General features: G+C 40.7%; 1 protein-coding gene across 1 annotated transcript; it reads right to left on the reverse strand.

Annotated features, from left to right (window-relative positions):
* Positions 1 to 4881: 4881 nt before the first annotated feature.
* Positions 4882 to 9028, reverse strand: LOC131239360 (protein TIFY 9). Its single transcript, XM_058237038.1, has 6 exons — positions 8722 to 9028; positions 8409 to 8634; positions 7889 to 7976; positions 7683 to 7791; positions 7526 to 7583; positions 4882 to 5322 (listed from the first exon to the last, which is right to left on the reverse strand). The coding sequence occupies exons 1-6, from the start codon at positions 8822 to 8824 to the stop codon at positions 5247 to 5249; spliced, it is 660 nt and encodes a 219-aa protein (XP_058093021.1). The 5' UTR covers positions 8825 to 9028; the 3' UTR covers positions 4882 to 5246.
* Positions 9029 to 21533: the final 12505 nt, after the last annotated feature.

Raw genomic sequence — 21533 nt, forward strand, 5'->3', positions numbered from 1 at the left:
ACCATCGTAAAAAGAAAACTATGTGTGGATCATCCTAGTTAAAAATTCCTGTTCATTAGACTGGTAAGATAATCTGATAAAAGCAGTTTTTTGTCAGTGGAAAATCAACGGTGGAGATTGCAAGATTCCTGGTTTGGATCATCACAAGCATGTGTGGTTAGGATCTTAAGAAGCAAGTGCACAAGGTATGGTGCACCGACCACGTGATTGCTTCCGGAAGTTAATTACAATGGAATGCATTGAGGTGTGTCCCACCAACCTATCGAACGAGTTTGCCGAATCCACACGCCTGTGGAGCCTGCTGCACGCAGGCAAACCTGTGAATATGTAACACGTGCATGGGATCCGAGCCATCCTTCAGGACATTTTTCACATCTTTCACATCAATGGTGGGCAATAATGTATCAAGGAACCAAGCTGCTAAGACATCTTTCGGGTTATCAATTTCTTTGTACAATGTGGCCCACCTGAGGAACGAAACAGCATGCAATTGATGACGGGAAATCTGAGAATCTGATGAAAAGCTTGGATCTCACACACGTGTTAAATAACAGCATATGTGCCTATGTATAGACGATATAGATGGTAAGGATTCTGCTGGCGTGTGTGATTATATATATATATATATATATATATATATATATATATATATATATATATATATATATATATATATATACACGCGCACACACATGAGGCATGCTCACCTACACACGTGCACACCTTTGCACACGTGTTATGGGTGTCGAATCCGAACGGTCCATAAGATGCGGAATCCCATGAAACCTTCGGGGGTGAATTTTCACCTTGATCTAAGATTCTGGTGGACCAAAGTAAAGAGAAATTCAAATCAAAGGAAGAAATTGTTTGCACTTTTCATGGCCCGCCGAAGTTTTGGTTCAAAGTAAAAATTGGTACCAAGGAGTTTTAAGATGTTCTGCTTCATGTGGACGTTCAGATTTTCGAGACTCATCAGATATGATGAGTTCTCAAAAAAGTTCGTATGTAGTCCCTGCAAACTAGTTCACAAGTAAGCGTTCCACACACACACACATATATATAGGGGATCCTGGTGTGTAGCCATCTCACATTGAATTGAAACACGTGTCCACCAACGCAAACCACCCATCAGAGGAGCTTAGATGGGCCATAGCTAAGATGTTGACAACCGACATGTCACAATTATGCGGTTGCGCCTGAATCATTATAGTGGCTTTATTTAAATTGATCAACTTTAACCCCAAGTATCAAAATAAACATATATTATTGTGATTCAATTTATAATTTATAAAAATGACAAGTGCAACTCAATTCAAACTAAATAACTATGACACTAGGCATCAAAATTGAATAATATCAATCACCTATTTGTCAACTTGCATAATATGTTAAAAGGATCAGGTGATAGTTAGAGGGTAGGGTTCGTCCTCTGATAATAGGTTATACATTTGCCTTTCATATGAAAGGTCTTTTCAAATACAAATAAAAGAACAAGAAATGAATTCTTACATTTGGTCGTAGAGAGCAGCTGCAAAATACCTTCCTTGATGAATAACTCTAATTAATATTCAAACTGAACCTAACGTTTGAGCGTAGATCCGAATTACAGTTAAAGTTAACAGCTATTTGATTAACATCAATGATTACACTAAAAATTATAAATAGCAGGCAAAAGTAAAGAATTACACTACAAAATGTAATTGACGGACAGGAAGTTAAGGAATCATACTAAGGAATGTAAATGATAGATAATTAAAAATGATAAATGAAAGATAGATTTGGTTTGATTGGGTTGGTATAAGACAATTTGTTTTGCTGAAATCATTTGCTAATTATAGCATTAACCTAACCATCTAAATGCTTCACATGTTCATGTTCTAATGATCGCAGTAACTGTTTAGAACGACTTAACCCTCTTTGCTTCCAAACCTACCATCTGTCATGTAATCACTTCAACATGATCACTCTTCACTCGATTATTTAATGGATGACGTGGCACTACTCGATGCACTTCAGTTGTATCATCGTAGAATCATCTTCGTAAATCTCTAAAGATCTCTAATACACCGTACAAACCCATCCATATTACACGTAACCCATTCTGATTGGCTTTCGCAGAAATTTGCGACAATACTAAGGATCAAATACATCCAATATTAAGATATATGACTAAATTCTGAAAAGATTGGTTACTTACTCAACTACTAGAGAGTGGAGTTCTTTTTCAAAAAATGGGTTACTTTGTACCTTTCATAAGACAGAACTTTCAGAATACCAACACAAATCAAACAAAAGAAAATCTCACAATCAGTTACTAAGAGCAGCTCTAAGAATGCGTCTCTTGAAAGAATTGCTTGATATTTAATAGGGAACAAATCCAGCGTATGAGCATAAACTTGGAATACAATTAAAAATTATAGCTAAGAATTATTGTTCTTGGATTATCAATACTCCTAGGATAAGCTGAGACCAAGGAAATTGATTACATAAATTTGATTGTTAATTTGTTAGTTTTGAGAATTGATTAGAATATCTTGTTCTGTCACATTCCTGTGTTATTTATAGATTTTTGTTGTAGCTTATTCTTCCAGATCTTTCTTCCATTATTACAATGGTTATAGCAGTTAAAAAGCCTCTCTCTAAATTATTTTTCCGTTATGTTTCTCATTTGCAACCTTTTTCATCTTCTAAATACTTCTCGTCGCCTAAGATTTTGTTTTAGTTGTCCTCGGTTGCTCTTCATGTCCTTTAAACAACTTGACTGCGCTTCTCGTATATCAACCGCAACACTTCGTCAACCATCCACTGACATGTAAAAGTAAACTTACACTAGCCGTAATCCTACAAAAGCGCTCCAAATATTTGAATATCTTTTCTTCATTTGCTTCATATGCCTCATACAATGCCACATGTTATTTCCCTATTAATTTTCTCATAATTGTCAGAATCAAGGTACAACATACACATAAATTCAGTGTAATGCTAAGGCAATGACATCCAATGATACATGGTCAAATTTAATTAGTCATGCATAGTTGTAGACTCCCAAGCAATGCACTAAGAAGAGAAAATCTATAAAAATAGCAAAGAATAAAAAGTTATGACCTCAATAATTCAATTAAATAAATATCTTATTTGGACATCTATCCAAGCTTAGGATAGTTTGGTCGTTGCCTATCAAATGTTTTATCCAACATGAAAATCTATTTTGACTAAGCTTAGTTTGGCTTCTCCACTTCTTTCCATATTTTATTTAGGCATCTAACTTAGCTTAGCATAGTTTCTTCGTTGCCTATCAAATCTTTCATCCAACATGGATATTTATCTCAGCTTAGCCCGTTGATCATATAACTGGGAGGGAACGTGTCACATTCGAGGTGAACAATTGGAGGTGTCCTCTAATCACCACGATGAGGTTGGTCCCTCTTTTAGTAGACTCCGCTATGGATGAAGAAATGAATGTCGGGAACTCATGACATCCAAGGGCCGGCGAGTGTTAAGGGCAGTTATATGTCCCTCCTGGTCTGAATCTCCCCTCGCCTTCTCAACGAAGAGTAGTTTACGATCCGATGTTAGCTATTTGACCTTAAAGCCAGTCAAGTCGAGGCAGGGCAATGACATCATGGCCATACACACACTTTTACAAGCAGTCACAGCATATTGATTTTGGGAGTATAGTTTTAGTCTCTTCACTTTTGTGTCACTTCCTATCAAACCTTTCATCCAATATGAATATCTATCTTAGCTTAGTATAATTTGGTCTCTCCACTTCTATATAGCATTATGTTGCGTTAAGTTTGGATTAATTAACATAGCTTTAATTAGTTTTTCTACTTTTTTAGTTTTAGTTAGTCTCTCTACTTTTATCGAGCTCATTGCAGCAATAAACTGGACTTAATTTGGTTTTATCCACAACCTCGTTGTTGCACTACAAAATCTCCAAAGTCCTTATTTAGTGATTCTCTTAATCATAGCCTATTGGTCATACCAAGATTGTCCAACATCTTATAGGTTTAGATGGCTATCTCACAACCATCTAAGTCCAGAAAACCATTAACTATCCACATCTGCTTCATCGACTCGAACTATCGTCAATAATTTTATTTATTTTATTTATTTTTTCTACCAATTGTAGTGTATTCTCATTCAATTTAATAAAATCAACACTTAGCATTATATTTACTGTTTCTTCTTTAAGTGTTTTCTGAGTAATAAAAGTCTTCATTTTTTAAGATAGACTATCCATTCCTCTTCAAAAATGGCTTTTATTCCTTATCAATTAATAACTAATCAATAGTTAGGCTAATCTTCACAAATCTTGCCTTAATTTGCCTATTTCACCATTTGAGGTCAAAAGATGTAAGGTTGAATTTGAGTCGAATATGACTCTAGAATGCTGGACAAATACTCCACATGCACGATCAAAATCAGGCCATTCATAATATGTGTGACCACTGAATGTATCCATGTGTCCAAATTAAAGCCCGACATAGGCATGATCTACAAATGGATCATTTTAATCCCATCATTGTGATCAATCAAGAACACATAATAAGTCCAAGAGATAATGTTCAAACACAACTAGCCGTAAGTGCTACTCGTGTTTAGACCCACTACATCAGATGGACCACACTATATAAAACAATGCACCACCACTCAAAAGGCATTCCTATTCACATTCACATGATGTCCGGATTTATGTAAATAAGGGCATCCCATTGTCACAATGGATTGGCCCTGTTGGACAGGTTAGATGTTAAAAAATACCACAGTGAGCCCCACATGCCATCGATCCATATGCGAGAATTTCTCAGTCAAATACACTTTTAACCATAAACCACCTAATCAACACCCATGACTATTGTCAATCTAGATCACCCATAACACAAACCAAATAACATGAATCATTAATCATCCATCAAAATACAAATCCCATTGTATGGTACCAAACAATGTATCAGCCATATCTCATGTAAAAAAATTATTAAAAAAAAAAAAAATCACAACACCCACAAGAGAGTGGGAATGCAGAATTCAATATCATCTATTCTTGAAGACCCAAATAAACGTGTATACACCGTTAATCGTGTGTAACAACAACAACAACAAAAAACAACAACAATAGTATATTTCTATATATATTTTAAATATAAAGAAACGACATGATGCGTATATAAAAATCCCTATTCACTACTGAAAAAGGGTAGGTTAATGTTAGCCGGGAAAAGAGGTCAAGGCAGCCTCTTTCAAGCACCGACCGACCCCGTAATTTTCTTTTGCTCGTGGCCGGACGTGGTCGCATATGGCGAAAGAGAAGTCAACCTGCAACGTTTAAAACGGACGTCCCATTAGTATATAAATAATAATTAAAAAAAAGCAGCCGAAGAAAACGGGTCTGCCAATGTTAAAGGACGAGTCACACCAAAACAGCTACGATAAAGAAAGTTTGTCTTTCTTTGTTCTAGGTATAAAATAAGGGTATTGATATAGACGTCCATCTGAATAAACACATGCACTTTTTTTTCGTGGTTTCTTACCAAAAGTAGGGCGACTCGTTGCGAATATAACTAAGGGAATGTTTAAATAATTGGGGTGATATATATTGAAACTGATGGACCACATGTTATGGTCCACCCTTACATCCAATCCGTTCAATAGATAGACCCCATCCTGACCGTTGGCTTATGCAAGAATCAGCCAAATCCACTCATGGAACACACTTGTATTTCGCTATTTATCAATGGTTAGACATTATTTTTTATGGTGTGGCCCACCTGTTGATGGATGTGAATATTTTTGCACTTGGTAATCATCATGGGGCCTATGTAGTGGAGGGATTGGATGTCTCGTTCTACCTAAATCTTCTTGCATGAAAATTGGGCCACCCAGTTTTTAGGTGGGTCACATATTAAGGAAAAAGCAAATGGGTTGGCTGAAAAGCTTTATTTGAAGCCGCCTATTTAATTTGAATACCATGGCCCAACTGAGAAGTTGGGGCAAGTAGATTTTAAAAGGCTGATGATGCCGCACGTGCCTGCATTTTGGACCTACCGAACTTATTAATAGCGTCCACGTTTTTCTGAAAGAATATGACGGATGGCTAGGGTGGTTGAAGCACGGAAGCTACGTGCACATCACTAATACCTAATCACGGAAATCTCCTTTGGGGAGAAAATGCAGAGAAGCCGGTATACACCCACCTCCTTTTGAATAGAGAGGTGAATAGAGGTGGAAAACTGGAAATAGGCCGGCTGAAATCTAGGGCAATAATTATTAAGTGGGCCACCATTAGAATTTATCAAAGATCCTTCTTAATGGCTCTAATTTAAGGGTCGTCTTTGAATGATCCAAACCGTTTGTATGTAGGACTTTTGAGGATAGAAAATCTGTCAGCCAGGCAGCGCCGGCTCTATAGACCAAAGCCAGGAATTAGAACGGGACAAAAGCCAACCCAGGCCCATTGCCACCGGTTAACTCTCACTAACAACAAGTGGACTCTGCAACTTAGACCGACTCGTTTGGTCTCAAGTTGAGTCGGGACTCACAACACCGAGTCGACTCGGACGAGTTAACTCAGACTCATTCAGTCCGAAATCCATGTATTTCCATGGTTATACGTTCAGGCCATCTTCACAACTAGAGATTGAAGAGGCAATACCGGCCATGCATGTCAACATGGAAAATGTGTTGGAAATCCAGACCAGGCCATTTATTCAGAATCCAACCCCAACTTTTAGACTCCAGACATCATCGGGTCCAAACGAAATTTATGTAATAGAACCAGCTTTAGAGAGTGGATATGGACCGTTCATCTACTGGATCCTACAATGGATGAACCTGTCAAACAACCTTACTCTTGCACGGGTGGCAGACTCTTAGGAGTTTCAACACCCGGTGACTGGGTTCGAGTATCCATAGGTGGTGAAATATAAGTATGGCGTGTGTGTGCCTGTGTAAAAAGTTAAAAAAAAAAAATTTTAAAAGGACTTTATCACTTCAACACACCCGTACGGGATGGGATCTCTGTATAAGAACATATTAACAAAGGCAGGGGGACACTCACACCATAAATGGGATGGGCTTAATTTTCCATTCCTGGGCTGGATCTAATTTTCTCTAACCCAACATGGGAAGATAATATATTAGCGAGGCATATTTGCTGGTCTTCAAATTATAATACCTTCAGCTGGGCTGTCGCTCGTTTACTCTAAGAGTCGTCAGGACGGGGTGTATCAATGTACACGGAGGAACTTTATCACTTCAACGGAACCAGTACACGGCTCGCTAGGTGGACAGACTACAAGCGGTCCCGACACACCATTTGCATTGCCACGTGTCGATGGACAGTTTCTATGGTATTATAATAGAGGAAGCTCATTGTATTATTTTCTTTTCTGCTAGTTGGTTCGGCATTCCTACAGAAATTTTTATTTCGTTTTAGAAAACGTAAGTGAATCGTCGGACAGTTAATAGCATCAGTTTTGCTAACATGCGCTGGGGGTGTAGAGAAAGAAAAACGACGTACCGCTCCTTGCGTTTCTCGAGGAACCTCTGCAACGAATGCTTTCTGGCGATCGGCAGGTCTGCAAGGAAGGGAACATCCAAAGCTTCCATTTTAGGATACTGTGACAACTAACGGCGGTAGCAAGGGGAAAATAAATATAACAGAAGATGGAACTCACCTCCGTTGAGTTTCTCAAGCAGCTGATGCTCGTTGCCGGAGAAATTCGGATCGGCCGATTCGGCCGTTACGATATTAACTTTCTCCGCCATTTTAAATATCCTATCCGCCTAAATTAAAAAACATGAAGGAAATTAGTTAATTTATACATTTTGTTGTAATTTCAGAATTATAATAACAGCAAAAAATAAAAATAAAAATAAATACCTTATCGCGAGGGACGTCGAAAACGGTGACCATTCCATTGTAGAAAATCGTCAAGGGAGCTGTTTCTGACGGATTCTCAGAGACGGTCCTGAAAATAGATTTTGAAAATAAATAAGAAAAAATTCCCATTTTTACTAGATATAAATAAAATCTCTCTCTCTCTCTCTCTCTCTCTCTCTCTCTCTCTCTCTCTCATGGAACAATGCCAGTGATGAGAGCTTGGACTTCCCGATTCAAATGGACATTTGTAGACTTGTGGCTAAATTCGTTTCAACCGTCCTTTTTTAAGGTCAGGTATTCAATAGCTAGGATCGCCCGACCCAAGAATTATTTGCAGTATCGCCTACCAACAGTGGAATCCACCAGTTGAACTGTCGGGATAACTAGGAGACGCTTCCACAAGTTCGAACTACCGTTCCGACTGAAAACTCCGGTTTTCTCTCTCTCTCTCTCTCTCTCTCTCTCTCTCTCTCTCTCTCTCTCTCTCTCTCTCTCTCTCTCTCTCCCTCAAACGGCGTACCTTGAAATGGGATTGAAGACGGGCAAAGCAGAAAGGAAACGCATCGACGGCGCGAGACCCGCATTCATCGGTGCCGGCACCTTTCCGTTCGGACGGAAAACTGCTTCCTGTTTGGACGACAACCCGTTTTCCGATGTTCTGCCGTCGAAACCTCCATTTGCGGTTCTGGAAGCTATGACTGTCTTCAGAACCTGCGGATCGATCCTTGAGATCGCGTTTTGAATGCCTGTTGAAAAGCCAAAGATTATATTTTTAAAAAAAATGTAACAAATCACGAGAAATCGCATATCCAAACAAGAGACAAAAAAAATACCTCTGAAGGACCTTCTCTGATCGAGAGGCTTCTCAAAGGGAGGAGGATTCGCAGCGCCCTTCTCGATTCCGAAGAAATCGAGCTCGATCGTCGCTCGCGACATTTCCTTTTCTTTTCTTCGTTTTAGTTTCTTTGATAGAGAAGGAGAGAGGGAGAGATTTTGAGAGAGAAGGAGAGAGGGATTTGAACAGATTTGCGTTTGGGGAGGTTTTGAAATGGCTAAGGAGCTACGAATGTTGAAGGAGAAGAGAAAAAGAGAAAGTAGATAAAAGGGGAGGGATGAGGACCGAAGAGAGGGAAGGTTGTAGCTGCACGTCTCCCTCCACGGTTTAAATTGAAAATTGCTTGGATTCAATAATTACGATATTGCCCTTTTTCTGTGATCGAACTGACGGAAATACCCCCGTGCCAAGAATAACCTTGACTCTTTGATACTCCGGTTCAGTGTTATGCTTCATACGCATGCACAGCAGAATTGCACACGTGGCGTACGCATAAGATATATCACACGGTCCATATAGTGTTTGTGTCTTTGGATCCTTAAAAAATAAAAAATAATACTGAAATGATTGTTTTAAATAGCCTATTTGTTTGACATTTTGATGGATAGTTAAAATGAATAGGCTACGGTACTTAATCAGAGGTTAGAGCTGTTTAATCGATCTTATTTTTGTTTTATAGCACATCTGCAATGCGATGTAGGATTTGGATGGTATCCAATAACTCTTATACAATCTCAAGCAAGCTTTACCTGATGATTTGGGCCCACCTTCCAGTGATGAATTGGAGTGCGGATTAAGTGTTACCTGGGTAATAAGTTACCGTGTGTTGCCCTTAGGGTGGGGCCCACCTTGATGCATGTCTCGTATATCAATCAATGCCGTACATCTGTTTTGTCAGCTAGTTTTAGGTCATGAACCTTAAAATGAAGCAAATCAATACCTTTTTTTTTTTTTCTTTGTTTTCTTTTTTAAGTTGGCTTATTAGTACACACCCATGTCGATACACAACACACACTCCATGTTAGCCACCCTTGTGGGGGATCAATACCAAGACCTCAGTTGTTGAAACGAGGTATCTCCACCCAGTGTGCCAGTTGAGCTATGGATATGGTGTAAGCAAATCAATACCTAAGCCTAGGTAGCTAAAGGTAAAAAAATCAGCTCCATACAAAAATTTTGTAACTTTGAGTAATAGTGTGGGCCACCTCAGATTTAGATTTGACTCATTTTTTAGCTTATACCCTAAAATGAGGGTGCAAAATGAATGAATGGTGCGGATAAAGCAGATCAATCATGATGGATCCCATGGAGCTTTTTCAAGAAGACCACACGGCATAAAGCAAAGCAGCGGAGATTGAAAGCATAACAATGAAATTTGTATTCTCCCCTCATCCATGACCTTATGATCAGATGGGATGGCAATCATAGTGGGCCCTACAAAGGTTCCAACGTAGTGCATTGTATCTACTGCTTTTGGCCTATCTCAGCTTTGGATCTGTCTAATTTTAGGGCAGGAGGCCTAAGATCTTTAAAATTATCTTTTTAAAATGTATGGACGGTATGGATATGACACGTGCATTGTAATGGGCTTTGAAAACTATGCCACGTCAACATACCACCGACGTAGATTGTGTGTGCACTGAAGCAATCCGAGTCGCAGTGACCAAAAAAGACCGTGATGTCATTGTAGCTATGTTGAAGGGTGTTTACGTCAACTGAAATTCAATTCGCGGTAGCCGGTTGTTAAGGGGGAAAAGTAAAAGATTTTCTACGCATCGCGTGATACAGAAAGTCAGTGTTTTGCAGCTGGCGAGCGGTGCAGAAAACGTGCGCGAAACACATGAGCTCAAGAACGAGGCCCCAAGAGACACGTGACCTTTCCTATTCCCCCCCGCCCCACCACCAACGTGGCCTATTCCTAGGCTAGCCGGCTAACGACGCATCTAGCCAATGGCTAGGATTGGTCGCTTTCGTCCGTTACGGTCCCCAGACTCCGGCCGTCAATTCAAACAGTCTCTCATGCAGGGTGTTGTTCAACACACTGCAAGCTCAAATTTCCGTGTACTTAATCTTGTCCGTTCAAATGGATGGGCCCACGCGTAAGAAGATCGAAGCTGATTACGAGGCATTTTACTTTGTATTTAAAACGTGTATACCTTTCATTCAGATTTTACAATTGGTGGCTACGGATCTGATTCTTATAATGTTTTTTAATGTGATTTTTTCCATTGTGGCTGATCCTACAATAGGATCCACCTTTTGAACGGTCTAGATACGGAAACGATATGCCATGCCATTCCATGAAGGAACGGTCCTCTCCACAAATTTCGCTCTTAATCTGATATGCTGGGAAGCAATTGCATCCTGCCCCGCGTAGACAGAAAACAGTCCATTCAGGGGCTCTGTGGGGCGCACTGTGATGTACGGATTTTATCCGGGTCATTCATCCATTTTTTTTAGATGATTATAGAATCTGAACCCTAAAAAATGAGTATATACAAGAAGGGAGTGGGCCTCACTACTGGAAGTATCGGAGATAATGACGACCACTGTTGAAACTTTAAAAGTGCCCACCATATTGTTTATTTGTTATCTAACTTGTTCATGAGGTTAAATAGACATGGATGAAGTGAAAGAAAAAATTCAGCTTAATCCAAAACTTCCGTAGCCTCAAATAATTTTTTAACGGTGAGTATTCAATCCCTGCTATGTGGTCCACTTGAGCCATGGATCTTCCTCATTTTATGGATAGTATCCTTAAAATGACCTGTGAAAAATAGATGAACGGCGTGGTAAAACCATACCTCATGGTAGGCCACGCACAGCCCTTTATGGACCGATTTCTGTCCGGGGGAGACAGGACACTATCCGCCTCCGATAGACTGCCGTGGTATTGATTGATTATTCACGGATGATACTCGGATACATCGCCACGTGTACACACAGAATCGTTTGTAATGCCCCAAGCTATGTGAGGCACACCGTATCATACATTAAATCCACTCCTTCCGTCAGTTGAAAATTCTTATTTGAACCGTACCTGAAAAATATCAGCCACATAAAAAGGGCCCATGAAACACATCAACTGGGAAAAAATGTTAAATTTCCTCTGGACTTTCTGCGAGGGAGGCTGTCTTGGATTAGACTGATTTTGGTATATTCACTTCATTCATGTTCATGTGATTCACACGTGATTTCAGCTTCACGAAGATAATGGTGACCCCGTGATATTTGTGAGAAACCTATTTCGTTCATTTGTTTTGCCACTTTATTTTGGTATATAAAATAATAATAATAATAACTCAATGAGTCACAGCATACGACACAATAAGAAGAGAAATGCCTACCATTGTAACCTTTTTGGGGCCATGTTTATATGCCGCCCAGACCGTTCGTAAGGTCATTAAAAAACATTAGCCCGATCCAACAGTAGGAAGGGAAATGCCTACCATTGTAACCTTTTTGGGTCATCCTCATGTTTATATGTAATCCAAACCATTCTCTCACTTAAATAAAAAAAATATTAGCATAATACAGACCTTCCATGGCCCTATTAATGTTTCTACATTAGATGAGCAATCCCCACTTTCCTATTGTGTGGCCCACACAGCTTAAAATCTTATAACACACCTAATGGATGGAATGGATTTTTTTATTTTTTATTTTTCTAATGCAAATACCTTCACATACAAGCCACCATGGGCACTCAAACTCATGACTTCTACTACTAAGTCATGAGTAAGGACACATTTGGTGGTATCCAAATGGACCTTAAATGTTCTCCATGAGAATTTTTATTTTCAAATAAATCATCCAATGGACCACACGTCTTAAGTGGGGCCTACCCAGATGGTGGATTGTTCAGTTTTCTACATTGATAAATACATTTAACTCAATCATCCATTTGGATGAACACGACGGATCAAATGGTTGGATTACTCTTGATCATTACATAGCTATAGGTCATGGGTAAATGACCCTATAGTTATTTACACATAGCTTAACAAAGCTAAGTTAGTGGCTTACAAGGCGTCATGTGGTAATAATGTAGTATTTTTGTGAAGATAAAGCTCTAAACTAAGAAGCTAGATGCATAATTATGTTGGGAAAGATTAAATATAAGAACACAATAAAAACTAAACATTAAATATAAAATTACATTAAAACTGAAGCTTTTATCTAAGCATTATAAAGATTAACTATTTAGTAATAATAAAAACAATATCTTCAGCTACATGTGACTTGGCCTCAGCTCGACTACTAGCTGACCTCAGCTCGAAGTCGGCTCGGCTCAGCTTGGTCCTCAAGCCTAACTGGCTAGCTCAGCTCAATTCAATCAGCAGCTCAGGCCAGTTCGAGCCGAGTTCGTTATTGCAACATTTTCACAAACACCCATACTGCACCTTCAAAGCAATGGTTTTACAGGTATGCTATCAAACACCTTTTAAGCAACATTAAAAAAAAAAAAGTGTTGGTTTCATATACATACCTTTTGTGCCACCAGCCACACTTCTTAAGTCATTCCATCAAACACTTTGTGAGCAATATCAATATCAAAGTAACCGAGTCACCAAATTGGTTTAGCCCGAGTTTAATTCAAGTTAGGTTCGATCTGAGTCGAGTTGAGTTGGGGTCAGCTCGAACTCATTTTCAAGCTCAAAAAATTAGCTTAACTCGGCTCGAACTCAGTTTCAAACCAAGTCTAATCAAGCTTTTTCGAGTCGAGTCGAACTAGATAGCCGAGGTAGCTCGGTTCATGTACACCTCTACATGTGACAAGTTTGATACTCATTTTGATTACGAGTAGAGTACGAGCTGGGCAATACTCGACTTGTGTGCTCGAATTGTACTCGACTCGTACTGTGTGGTGTTGATCTATAATTATTTGTTTTTCGTATAAATTATTAATATATTTCAGAAATTGATATCATATATTGCTAATATATATCAGAAATTGTTAATATATGTTAATATAACTAATATATGTCAATATATATTAATATAACTAATATGTGTTAATATATAAATTGTTAATATGTTAATATGTTAATATATGTTGATATATCTAATATATGTTAAAATTGTTAATATATGTTAATACAGCTAATATATGTTAAATTTTTTGTTCGAAAACCCTATTCGAATTGTGTTCAAATTCGAACTCGACTCGAAAACTTGAACTCGACTTGGCTCAATTTCTGCTCGTACTCGGCTCGTACTGCGACGAGTAGAGCACGAGCAGGGAATCCATGCTCAATGCCCGAGCATAACCGAGTATAAGTAGAACTCGGGCATTGCGAGCCGAGCATGAGCTGGGCAATACTCGGCTCGGCTCGACTCGACTCGTGTACAGCTCCAGGAGTAGCCAATCCGTCTCCCACTCGGAGGAACACCCTCCACTCCTAGCTTGTATCTCTTTCACTGTACATGGGACCCACACTCGGTCATTGGGACACTTGTCTTGAAACGTGTGTGAGATTTGCACATGATTCGTTTTTAGTCTCATTCTCTTAAGGGCCCGTTTGGCCGGTCGGATTGAAAGGGATTGGATGGTATTGGAAGGGATTGGAAGTTAAATCCCAGGATTAGCCTAGCGTGCCAAACAGAGTCGATGATCTGATCCCAATCCCATGGATCTTAGGGTCTGTTTGGGCGGTGGGATTAGAAGGGATTAGGTGGGATGGGATTTAAAAAATATAATTATTATCCATGGCAGGGATTGTCCCCTGTTGCCATGGGATAAGATTAATGCCCTGCTTTGTTGATAATATGGTGGTACATTGAATGGATATACTGACTATCATTTAAAATTACTGAGAATAATACACATGTGTTATATCTAAATTGTTCATTTGTTTTGTAACCTCATTTCATGGCATGGGCATAACAATGAGGTAGGTCCAAAACTTAAGTGGCCCCAAAGAAGTTTTCAACGGTAAGTATTCAATCCCCTTTGCTTTCTATGGTGGGGTCCATTTGAGCATTAGATTTACCTGATTTTTTGGCCCATGCTCTAAAATAATCTCCATAAATGGGTGGATGGTGTGGATATAGCCCACACATTATAGTGGGACCTACAACAACTTGCTAACATTGAGTGAAATTGGCACGGGACCAATGCAATTCTTTTTAATGTAATTCCAAGCTTTTCCATTCTTTCCAAACATCCCGTTGCTTCAGAAAATCGGATCCAGACCACGATGAGTGGACTAGATGAGCCGGTTGATGGTTGTGATTGTATTTCTATGTAATAGGCTTTGGTGGACCTCATACCACCCTATAATTCTATTTTAAAAGGCTTTTAGTGAGGATGTGCACCAAAGCCAGTACGATGGACGACTCATGCGGTCTGCTCATTACCATACAGCGTATCAATCGATCATCATCGCAAGATACGGTGCACAAAAGCCCATAATCACAACCGTCCACCTTAATCCGTGCAAATTTTCCTGGGACATGTTTGGTTCAAGGGATTGAAAGGGATGAGAAGGTTTAATCCCGGGATTGGCCGGGCATGCCAAACAAACTGTATATAGCAATCCAATGGATCTCAAGGCAATCCACTGACAACACCATCATTACCTAAAAATCCATGCCATCCACCCTAATACCATTCAATCCCTTCCAATCCACCCGGCTAAACGGGCCCTAAAATGTCTGGTAATATGGAGGGCCGGAATGGTTAAAAAATATATATTACCGTGGGGCCAAGGAGTTTATTGTGGCGTACCGAGTTACTTAGTCCCCGATCTGCTTCCTGTAAATCAAAGCAAAATGAAGATGTCTCGGCGGTCGAGTATAAACGCGGCTAGTAAATGGTGTTTAATTTTTTGACGGAGGAGCATTAAATGCTTTCAACCGAGCCCAAGTTTTGCGCCAATGAAACGCGACCACATCACTTCAGTAGCAATATCGCTGCTGAAGTGTTCAGTAGCGAATCCGCGCCCCCTGTAACTGGGCTTACAAACGGACGAGGATTGCGTCCTAACCCCACCCGTCTCTAGCTGGGAACGGGCAGGAGCTTTGAGTAGCCTCCATGATGTATGTGTCTTATCCATACCGTCCATCCAATTTTTTTTTCCTATCATTTTAGGGTATATAAGCCTAAAAATGATGCAGATCAAAGGCTCAAGTGAACTACATAATGGGGATTAATTTCTTCCCTTCTGAAAACTCCTTGGGAGACACAGAAGTTTTGAATGGAGCTGATATTTATGTTTTCTCTTTATCCAGATCTACGTAACTTTATGAGTAGGTTGATGGAAAATAAACATTACGGTGGTCCCTAAAAAAGTTTCAACGGTGAGAATCTTTATCACCGCTGCTTCCTGTGATGTGGTCCACTTGGACCTTTTATATACCTCACTTTTGGTTTCACAGCCTAAAATGATAGGAAACAATGTATGGACGGTGTGGATAAGATCCAAATATCACGTTGGCCACTCAAAGCTCCTGCCCGTCCCCAGCGGGAGACGGGAGGGGGTAGGACGCAATCCGTCCCTTAGCCCAAAGCTCTGTAGGGCCCACCGCGATGTTTGTGCCGTAAAAACTCCACGTCCGTTACTTCTGCTCATGAGAGTATACGAGCGAGATCAAAAACTCAAGTGAAGATTGAACGGCCAACGTTGAAACTTAGCGAGGCCACATGATTATTGGATCAGGGCTATATTTATGTTATCCTTTCATCCAGCTGAGAACCAACTCATGAACAGGCTGGATGATATCTAAACATCACGGTGGGCCTGGGAAGGTTTCAACGGTGGATGTCTCCATCCCCACCGTTTCCTGTCGTATGTATGGCATATTTGAGTTTTGAATCTCCCTGTCGTGCTTGGGTCATGTCCGAAAATGAGCTGACAAAACGTATTGACTGGGTAGGTATAACACAGTACGGACGCCATCCGGTAGTGACTACGCGGTCAGTGCTTTGTGGGCCCACCATGATGTATGTGTTTCTTCCACGCGGTCCATCCATTTTTTCATATCATTTTATGATATAGATCCAAATTTCAATTGGACCACGTTACAGGATAATGTATAGATTGAATGCTTACCCTTAAAAGCTTCTTAGGGTCACAAAAGTTTTGGATCAAGCTTTCCCTTTGTCCAGGAGTACATGACGTAATTAATAGATTAGATGTTAAATAAATATTACCGTGACTTTAGGACATCATAGTGGGCCCACAGAGAACTGACCACTAGCCACCTCGGTTGGCAGCGTCACTAACCAAACCGCGTCTAACACAAAAGTCGTGTGGGCCCACGGGGACGCGGATTTACTGCCATCTATGCCTTTCATAACGTCATTCTTCTTGGGATGAACTGATAAAACAAATATTAGACTGATTCAAAACTTCCGTGGCCCCAAGAATATTTCAACTGTGGACATTCAATCCTCACGTTTTCGGCTCACTTAAGTCTTGGAACCCGATCATTTTTGCCCCCATATCCTAAAATGAGCTCAAAAAACTGATAGACGGTGTGGAGTTCTCACAAACATCACGGTGGGCCCCATCTATGTTTCCAGCGGTGCAGGAATTTCATGCTAAAGGCTTTCCCACGAAATCCGCGTCCGGCCCACGGTGCTTCCCTTTACAAGGGAGCAGTGTAGGTAGCCACGGTATTACATGCAAGTCCCGTTACAGTGGAAGGGAGCTTTTAACGCACGGCATAAAAATCCATGCCCACCATGATGTATGTACGACATCCATGCCGTTCATGAGGTGCGTTCCTCAATGCCAGACCTTGAATCAAAAAACCAACAAGATTTACATCTCAGGTGGGACACACCACAGGATAAAATATGGAGATTAGACACAAACCATAGGTTTGTGTGAAGGGCCACCATGGCGTGTATCTTTCATCAAACCCGCTCATCAGGTGTGGCTCACAAGTATAAAGGTAAAATACCCAAAAAAAAAAAAATTTAAAATATATCCTGATAGCGGGCCACACCGCCCGAACTTACAACTTTAGACACAAATTCACATTGTTCTGCGGCTGATCTTCTGTCTTTACAGTGAACATAAGGTTCTTAACCTGATGGACGGAGTGGATTTTACATATTCAAAATGGTAGGCCCCAAACAGTCTGGGTGTTTTACGGTGCTGTAGACGATTCCAATCTAGTTGTACCGGTATATCAATTGAGACAATGCGGTCCCCACACCCATAACCTCTCAAGGGTCGGGACCCATCGGTACCCTTGCTTGACGGCAAAGGGAAGTTGGAGCATGTGGTCCATGCCAGACTACAGTTTCAAGAACCGCACACGTTTTCCCTATCCATTAATGGAAGAGGGTGACCTCATCCCATGTGCATCGGAGATCTCAGAACCACGATTTGATGTAGTCCCGCGAACTACTAAAACCAGCGCACGATCCCATCGTTGTGTCATTCACGTGCTATATGCCTACACAGGAGTGTTGTATAAAAAACAAGGGCATAAATACCATTTTAAAGGAGTACATATATAGAAATTATCCAGTGCACTCACGAGCATCATAAGTTAAAGTATACCTACTTGCATCGAGTCACTTTTAGAGCCGTTCGATTGATCTGGGATTTCAATTAGGTTCCTGAGATGATATAATATGAAAAATAAACCCCGATATTTATACCATCCATTTTCCAAGCCATGGGTGGGATGGCTAGTTTGGGTGGTCTCGACCGTACATATTATACGCGAAGTATGGGGTGGTTAGAATATTCTTATTTGTGTTCGTTTTTTACCACAGGCCATAAGACATGTTATGGACTTGATGGACGGTTCTGATAATATTTTGGACTGTCCAGGAGACCCCATTGAGTTAGGCACGCTATAACTTAAAAGTTCTGTTGAGAGCACCTGACTAAGACAGATAAACGCGGTTTGAGGCTCGAGAAGTCCGCGTCCAGAAGCTAATGGCGCGTTTGGAATTTTTTATATATTTTAAAGAACAGGTGGATCGCACGTGATGGATGCAAGAAACGTGTGGGACACCACTTAACGAGTTTGAAAAGAAAGTTGGAATTTACAAAAAGCAATCAGATAAAAAGGGACGTTCTACGCACGTGCAATGCGTGTGATACGAAATGGTAACGACAAATGTCGTACTGTGGGTGCTCGTACGTGTGTGATAATGCGAATCTACAAAGGGCACGTGAATCTCGGGGTTTCAAACTAAGTGCGGTCCATGCCTCAGGAGTTCGAAAGTTTGGATGTGGGACTCGCCATGGATGGACTATTGTTTAATCTGACGGTGGAAAATCCTAGCCGTTTATCTTGGGCCTTTCAGCTGGATGGCGTTGCTCTCATTATCTTGTCCTTGGACATCCTGGCAGGGACTCTGTGGGCCCACATTGATGTTTGTGTTTTATCCACATTGTCCATCTATTTTTACGGATCATTTTAGGTAGCATGAGCTTAAAAATAGGCAGAAGGTTGGCTCAAGTGGACCCCACCACAGGAAACGCTAGAGATTGAAATGAAGTGGTAGGCCTTAGGAAAGTTTCAACGGTGGGCGTTATCGTCACCGCTGTTTTCTGTGGTGTGGTCCACTCAATGTCTTTTTGAGATGATGCCTTAAAAATGATATGTCAAAATGAATGAACGACGTGGATAAAACACATACAAGGTGGGCCCACAGAGCCACTGTCAGGACCGTCCGTCTCAAGCTAGGTCCTGGTAAGGGTAGTACCCAATTGGCGCCCCGTCGGCCCTTCTTAACCGTCTTTCAACGACGTTGAGCGTAACAGCCCAGGACGCGGATTCGCTACTGACAAGTTGACGTCAGTAAGTTATGTGGGCCCACCATGATGAATGTTCTGTATCCACACCATTCGTACATTTGTAAAGATCCATTCGTACATTTGTAAAGATCATTTTAGAGTATGAACCAAAGAATGATGCAGATCCAAGGCTGGAGTGGACCCCACAACAAAACAGTGGGGAGAATGACGCGCACTTTTGAAACCTTCTAAAGGCCCACCGTGTTGTTTTTTTGAGATCCAACCTGTTTAACGCAGACATGAAAGAAGGGAAAACACAAATAACAGCTTGATCAGAAACTTTCGTGGCCCTTAGAACCTTTTAATAGTGGGCCTCACTCTTCCCACTGTTTTCTATGATGGGGTCCACTCTAGATTTTGATATGACTAATTCTTTGGATCATGGCCTGATATAATCTCTCCAAATGGATGGATGGATGGACGGTGTGGATACAAAACATATATGATGGTTGAGCCCACATAACTTGGTGACGTCACTTCAGTAGCAAGTCTTGCTACTCAAGCTGTCAGTAGCTAATCCGCGTCCAACAACCCAACGGTCTCGATCACTGAAACCGGGCCCCACTTATGTAAGCTCAACGAGTTCTATACAAAGCTCAATCACCTGTGGCAGAAAAACAGGGTGGTCCACTCATCAAACACCTGCACCATTGCAATAGGAGGGATGGGATCCCGATATTCCGGGATATGCATGACGAGCCAAACAGACCCGGTGATCTTGTCCAGGGATATGAGCAATCCCATGGATCTTAAGAGTCTGTTTGGGCGGTGGGATTAGAGGAGATTAGGTGGGATGGGATTTAAAAAACATAATTATTACCCATGGCAGGGATTGTCCCCTAATACCATGGGATAAAATTAATGCCATGATTTGTTGATATTATGGAGGTATATTGAATGAATATACCCATCATCATTTGAAATTACTAAGAATGACACATGTGTTATACCTAAACTGTTGATTTGTTTTGTAACCTCATTTTATGTAATGGGTCTAAAAATGAGGTAGATCCAAAACTTATGTGGCCCCAAAAAAGTTTTCAATGGTAAGTATTCAATCCCTATTGCTTTCTATGGTGGGGTCCACTTGAGCTTTAGATTTACCTGATTTTTTGGCCCATGCTTTGAAATAATCTCAATAAATGGGTGGATGGTGTGGATATAGCCCAAACATCATGGTGAGACCACAACTTGCTAAACATTGAGTGAAATTGGCACAGGACCCAATACAATTCCATTTAATGTAATTCCAAGCTTTTCCATTCTTCCCAAACATGGAGTGAAATTGTCACGGGACGAGATGAATCCCATCCCACCTAATCCCTTCTAATCCCACTGCCCAAACAGACCCTAAAACAATCCATTAACATTACCATCATTACCTTAAAATTGATCTCATCCCTTAGTTGGACCCATTGGAAGATAAAATCACAGGATACGCCGGGGTGCCAAACAGACCCAGTGAACTTGTCCTGGTATATAGCAATCGCATTGCATCCCTCCTAATTCCATGGGATTCGTCCGGCCAAACAGGCCCTTAATGGATGGTGGAGGATTGGTCTTATGGCCTTTATTGCGGGCCTCCCTTTTAATGGCTGGGATGTTCTGAACCAGTCGTAGACTCGCAGGAGAGAAAGTACTGATGCACGTGAAAGCCAACACACAGGGAAGGATACATTTCTCATGAGATAATTAAAGCGGGGCAAGGAAACCCACGAGCAACCCGCGTATTAGGTGGGACCCATCTTTAAGATGGGTCGAAACAAGCTACCAGAGTTAGGCCAGACATGATGTGGACTCTGACAAAAGTCCTTCAACTTACTGATGTTCCCGTACATCTGTGGGCGCCTCTGATGAGTCTACGGACCTGATATGTGGGCCCATTTGTGTTCACAGCCTTGATGTTACTAACACATGCCAACCACGTGATTAGTAGGACTCAGATTGATTGGGCGGTGAGGACTGAAATCGTGAAATGATGCAGTTAGATTTGATTGGATTAGCCGTAAATGGTAATATCTTACCTAAAAGTTAGATTTGA

Source organism: Magnolia sinica, chromosome 3 (assembly GCF_029962835.1).
Source record: "Magnolia sinica isolate HGM2019 chromosome 3, MsV1, whole genome shotgun sequence".
Classification (NCBI taxonomy): domain Eukaryota; kingdom Viridiplantae; phylum Streptophyta; class Magnoliopsida; order Magnoliales; family Magnoliaceae; genus Magnolia; species Magnolia sinica.

What these genes read in the sequence shown, in the direction of transcription:
- LOC131239360 (XM_058237038.1), bottom strand. Translation starts at nt 8,824, where the DNA reads ATGTCGCGAGCGACGATCGAGCTCGATTTCTTCGGAATCGAGAAGGGC. An exon ending in TCAGAGAAGGTCCTTCAGAG is followed by an intron (nt 8,635 to 8,721) that starts GTATTTTTTTTG and finishes GCTTTTCAACAG; the next exon opens with GCATTCAAAACGCGATCTCA. An exon ending in GCTTGAGAAACTCAACGGAG is followed by an intron (nt 7,584 to 7,682) that starts GTGAGTTCCATC and finishes CCTTCCTTGCAG; the next exon opens with ACCTGCCGATCGCCAGAAAG.